Source organism: Acipenser ruthenus, chromosome 11, assembly GCF_902713425.1.
Source record: "Acipenser ruthenus chromosome 11, fAciRut3.2 maternal haplotype, whole genome shotgun sequence".
Lineage (NCBI taxonomy): Eukaryota > Metazoa > Chordata > Actinopteri > Acipenseriformes > Acipenseridae > Acipenser > Acipenser ruthenus.
The window spans coordinates 38,039,729-38,045,728 of record NC_081199.1 but is presented as its reverse complement, the minus strand read 5'-3'; the positions used below and the strand labels follow the sequence as shown (position 1 = coordinate 38,045,728).

General features: G+C 35.8%; 1 protein-coding gene across 5 annotated transcripts in view; it reads left to right on the top strand.

The window, feature by feature from the left end:
- LOC117426599 (cyclin-T2-like) overlaps nucleotides 1–6,000 on the top strand; it is a 24,857-nt gene continuing 18,857 nt past the window's right edge. Inside the window, exons 1-6 of one of the 5 annotated variants that reach the window (XR_004548143.3) lie at nucleotides 1–345; nucleotides 1,160–1,241; nucleotides 1,944–2,072; nucleotides 2,426–2,486; nucleotides 3,196–3,258; nucleotides 5,579–5,944. Coding sequence is in view for 4 of the 5 variants with exons in the window: in XM_059033870.1 (XP_058889853.1) it covers nucleotides 188–345; nucleotides 1,160–1,241; nucleotides 1,944–2,072; nucleotides 2,426–2,486; nucleotides 3,196–3,258; nucleotides 5,579–5,624 (539 nt within the window). In the remaining variant the exon portion in view is untranslated. Of the gene's footprint in view, nucleotides 346–1,159; nucleotides 1,242–1,943; nucleotides 2,073–2,425; nucleotides 2,487–3,195; nucleotides 3,259–3,774; nucleotides 3,909–5,578; nucleotides 5,945–6,000 lie in introns of those variants that run through there. The other 4 variants (XM_059033870.1, XM_034044341.3, XM_034044342.3 and 1 more) reach the window with 4 other exon arrangements.

The following is a 6,000-nucleotide window of genomic DNA, read 5'->3' as shown; positions in this document are numbered from 1 at the left end:
ACTGAGAATGCAATGTATTCAAATCTAATACACTCTCAAAGTCCACTAGTTCTTCAAGACGACGTTTTTGTACGCAAGCGACCAGGGAAGCTCTGGTGGCTGTGACGCAAGAGTTCCGTGTTCTCCAGCGTAGGTGTCTGCGTACTTGCGTGCCCGTTCCTCGATCCATGTTGAGTGCTGGAGCGCGATGGCGGCGTGCCGGGGATCCTCATCGAGATGGTTCTTTACCCGGGAGCAGCTCGAAACCACGCCGTCCCGTCGCAGTGGAGTCGAGCCGGACAAAGAGCTTTCGTACCGGCAACAAGCGGCTAACCTTATCCAAGATATGGGGCAGAGACTCAACGTGTATCCTTGCTTACAAATGAAATGTGTCGGAGTCGTAGAAGAAAGAGTGGCCTGCTGTGGCTGGCTTGATGCCTCAGTAGGCCCCTCTTATTCTTTTTCTGTTTGGGTGGGTACATTTAAACCTATTTTCTTTATTTATTCCAAAACGCACACATATTTGTTTTATTTTTTGACCTGTTAAAGTTAAGCTATTCTTTGCTTGATCCATCATTGACGTAAACGTTTTGCACGATATCAATTTAAAACGCAGTGTACAGGGGCGGGGGATATTGGCTGGATCAGAACAGGCCTAAGCTGTGAAGTATAAACGCTGGTGGTCTTTTTTCGTGCTACGTTTTGGTCAAAACAGATGTTTGTTTTCTAAGGCATATAATAGGTCGATTTTTGGGGTCGGAAATAACAGACTTACATTGTCGCTGGCGGCTTTGTAAAAAATACCACTGCTCGGTCTAATTTCTGCTGTGGGGGTGGGGTGCTGTGCTGCAGTATGTTTTGAGCAGGTTTCATTTTCATTTACTGATTGTAATCCTGGCAGCGGTATTGCGTGTTTGGTTTCAAAAAGACCGAAGTCGTGCTCAAAATAAAAATCACAATAACCACCCTCACGGGGTTTGGTTGTCTGGTGGCGTTATACTTTTTAGTGGGTTAGCTAAGAAAGACCCAGGACCCAGGTCAATCAAAACCAAAATATGTCAATAGCAGCCTTTTTGCTGGCCAAATGTTTGATAACATAAATGATCATCTACAAAATCAACAGGGCTTCAGTCTGTAACTTGACATTTCTGTTATTTTCCTTAACCATTATTTTTTTCAGATCTCAATTAACAATAAACACTGCAATTGTTTACATGCACAGGTTTTATATGTACCATTCGTTCACCAAGTTTCACAGAAACGTAAGTATCTGTTTTCTGAAGTTTTTGTAATTTTGTGCCTGTGTGTGTGTGTGTGTGTGTTTGTGTAGTTGGGTGGTTGAATAAGGGAGAGTATTCCATTCCAAAAAAAACATTTTCTAGATTAACCTTATATAGACTTTACGTAATATATTGTTATATAATAGTAATAAGCCAGGGATAATTCAATTTGTATGGGAATACAATCAATATAAGAATATGTGGATATTTATGAATACTGTTGCTTATGCAGTAGAAGATCATTATTCTTTCTCTACTAGATGTAATTTTCTGACAGTATACCCCCAAAAAGTACCAGCTCAGTGCACATAATATGAGCATATTACTAAAGTCAGTATATTCATTAGGAACAATTATTTATTAATATAGTAGGAAAACAGATTATTCAAACTTCTCTTGATTTCACCTCGCACACAAAAAAAGGCTTAAGTCTGCCTTGTGATTTGCAAAAGCCTCCCTTTGATTCAAGATGGGTTTTTGTATAAAAGCTGTAATGTCTCAGAACCTGAAAAATACGTGTGAATGTTAAGAATGGTTTCATATTTTTGTTTACCTTTCTGCTTTAGTTTGAAGTACATTTGCAATCGCACATTGTTAATTTCTATTCAGGTTGCTTGCAAAATTTCAACGCATAACTAGAAGAGAATCAAATCTGTTAAGATGCTTTGAATTTTCTTATTGCAGATTATTTCTCCAACTACATTATTCTTGGCTGCAAAGGTAGAGGAGCAGCCACGGAAACTTGAGCATGTCATCAAAGTAGCGCATGCCTGCCTAAATCCTCAAGAGCCACAGCTAGATACAAAGAGTAATGTGAGTTTGGCAGATTTATTTTTCAACTATTTTGTTGGTTGTCATTTTTTGTGCTTGTCATGTGCTCTCTTCTAAAACAAGAAGGATCAAAGGAATATTAATGGAATGAAAATAAGGTTTTGATTTTTGTACAGCCTCACTTGCTGTAATGTAAATGACTTAGAGGTGGTCCTTCACCCCCTCCCTTGGACATGATGCTGACCGCTGTAAATGGAGTCGGTCACACCAAAAAAGAAACTATACAAATGTCATCAAAATGTACATTTTCAGGGTCGAAAAGATGAAAGAATACAATGAGGAGACCCGTTATGAGTAGGTTAGTAATAATTTGTCTGTTAAACTTGACTGTCTAGGCATACCTCCAGCAAGCTCAAGAGCTGGTGATACTTGAAACCATAGTGCTCCAGACATTAGGTAAGTAAAGGCTATCCATTGAAACTGGCAGCTATGGTAACATTTTCCCCACAGCAGCAGCTTGAAAGCTGAATTTTTTCATTTGCAGTTACAGCACCTGTTCGGATTTAAAGTAATGATGCATGTACACGGAAGCTGACTTTATTTTGGTGTTTTTGTGTGGTTAAACTCACATCCATATGTTTTGTGTTAAGAATGCTCTTACAATCCATTAAAAGGAAAACTTGTATTGGTATTTGGTCATTTTTTTTTTTTTTTTCAAGATTGTGTCACTAATGTCTGGGAATTGGAATAACTAGTTGACTGACACCACAAAACCATAATTATAAATCATATTTTACCTTTCTTTAAGCTACTTAGTTAAGTGAATCAACACAGTACATCATGTTCTGAGACCTACTGTGTGTTTTTGGACTAAATGCAAGTTCCTCAAGCTGCTTTGAGATTTTGGTCATTTTTAACACAGTATTTACTCATCGGTTTGTACAAAACAAAGTGTGTCCACATTAGTCTATTTTTCATTATCTATTTTCCACAGTATTTAAATGCTGTAATATCACCCCCACCCCCTTGGTTCATCCAAGAGAAATAAAATATAGTGGCCGGGATCACTGTACTGATTTAAGACTGAGTATGCGACACCTTGGGAAGTCAATAAAATGTTAAGGTTTCACCATTTGGTTTAAGTGTTGCATTATTTGTTTTACAGGTTTTGAAATAACAATTGAGCATCCACATACTGATGTTGTGAAATGTTCCCAGCTAGTGAGAGGTAATTGCTTGATTAACAAATTTTTTTTTTTTTGTAAAAATATATTTATTTTTAGAATGACTTGAGCCTAGTTTTATAATCTTTATAGCATTTTTATAAACTTAGAGTTCAATATGTATGTACCAATACTTTATTTTTATAGTTTATTTTGTTATACTTCACGTTAAATGATTGATAGTAATTCATTTTCTCTAGGAGGATAGATGACTGTCTAGTAAAGGATTCCTTTTAATTAGTAAAATGAACGAATGAATTTATTTCTATGCAAGAAATTAGGGCCTGGTCTTGTGCTATAAGAGAATTGTAATATTTCAGCTCCCCAGTTTTCTAGTAGCAGATTCAAGCGACACAGCTCATTGTGTGTCTATAGCTCCAGCTTACTTTCTGGTTTTAACAACTGAGAAATGTCCCTCCTCTCCCTCAATCTGTTTTGTAAAACCTATATCTCATAATGAACTTTTTTGTGTTTGTTTTTTTTCCACATATACTGTATTGTTGGTAGAATCTTTGTTTGCCAACCTCATTCGTTAGATATCGCAGAATGCTGAATTTTACTGGAACTGGAGCAGTGATGTAAAACTCAAGTTTTTGCTGTGTAAACCAGATTTCAGACCTAGTACCTTTTGAGATATTTTATGTTGTTCATCAAGGTGAGTCCATATGTAGTGAAATCATATTTAAATGGCTTTTTTGGCTTGAAGAACAATTCTGCAAAACATGAAATTCTCTAACACTTTAGATAACTGATATTTAAGTATTGTAATTAAATAGCATTTACATTAAGAAGGAGTTGATAATGGACCGATCTACTTTCTGTTAACAAGAAAATTAGCATTTTAAACAATCAAGGTGTTCTTTTTAATTAAATTTCTTTTTATGGCTCATGTCTTATGAAACTTTCAAAAATGTAACTTATTGAAAATAACATACACTGCTTTGTAAACATTTTTAAATCAAAATATTTTTTAAAAATCTCTGTAATTTGCACATATAATCTTGGTTTGGGGGGAAATCTAGGCAAGATTCCTAAATTTTAAATGCAGTGATCCCTCATCACAGGATTTGATAATTTACAAATAGTTAATTCAGTTAGGCCATGTTGACAGTACATTGTACTATATTATGTACAATACATTACTCCACTATTTCTGTGTTTTTAATATCAATATTTTGACGTGCAAGTCAGACCGTTAAAATGATGAGGGAGCACTGTATAGTGTTTCATGACAGAAATGTTAGTTTTATATACATGGATGGCTTAGTCAGTCTGCATGAAGAGGCTTATCTAGCCGACCTAGAGTGTTGAATTTTGGTACCGGTGCAGAACAATCAACATGGGACACATTTGATGCAATAGAAAAGGCACATGATGAATATGTAAAGATTTGTGTTTTGATTTAATTCAGCATCCCGGAGATGTTCACACTCGTAGATAATCATATAATGTGGGCTTCAACGTTTTTTTTTAATTTTTTTTATTGCATCTTTGTGTTCTCCATGACTTGTTCTTTGCCAGTAGCAAAAAAAAGAGCACTCAAATAAGCCACAGAATGCATGGATATATACATACTTCAGGGTGCTTTATGCCAGCCCTGTATGTCTATCTTCGAGTAGCACATTCTTATCTTCTATTGCATATAGCTCAAATTATTAGCTTTATTTGGTTGTGTGTTTTGTTTATCTGCAGTGATACAATATCAGTTTAATGTGTGATGTATGGGTGATGACAAGAGTATAGAAGTGTTTGCAGATTTCACTATCCTGGAGAATTATCCAAATCTTAATTATTGTCCATAACAAACATTTGTTTGATTGCTGCAAATGAAGTGGGAACCTCCTGCTTTTTGCAGTATTTACATGAAGTGCTCATGTTTTAGAAAGTATCAATCATGTGAAATACGCAGTTGATTTTATAATAGTGGTAAACTATGAGGCGCCAATAGCAAAATTAAGGAATGTTATTGTCTGTCTGTAAACTATTTTAATTATTGTAATTAAATAGCATTTACATTAAGGAGTTGATAATGGACCAATCTGCTTTCTGTTAACAAGAAAACTAGCATTTTAAACAATCAAGGTGAAATGTAATTTAATTAAATCCTTTTTAATGGCTCATGCCTTCTGACAATTGTTTTAATGTAATTTAATGTCACATGCTGCACAGAAATTATTGAAAATAACATACTGCTTCGTAAACATATTTAAATCAAGACATTTATTTGTTTATCTCGGTGATTTACATATAATTTTGCTTTTTAAAAGAATATTCCAGTACTTGCCTATCTAACTGTTTTTCTCGTCTCTCTTTTTTTTATTGCAGCAAGCAAGGATTTGGCACAGACTTCCTATTTCATGGCTACCAACAGGTTGTTATCCTGAACCTCTTTGTTGCACTGTAATAGCACACTATAGCTTCCTATACTGCAGGGTCCCCTACCTGTGCCTACTGCCCTTATTGCGACAGGGGACTGGGTCACCGTTTGTGGTGATACCTCCCTGTTTGCAGTGCGGTGTATTGTACAAGGGTCATTCTGGGCACTGAGGGGTTAAATGCACAATGAGAAGTGTAGTGGTGCTTTCAACTCAGGTTTACTCTGTTCAGAGTCCATATGTCTAAACATTGGTAGCCTGAATAGCAGCTAAAGATTACAAAGATCTAAACTTAACCTAGAAATCTGTCATCCTGGTAAGTACAAAGACCTTTTTTAGTTTATACACCTTTTACTGAATTTTATTTATTGA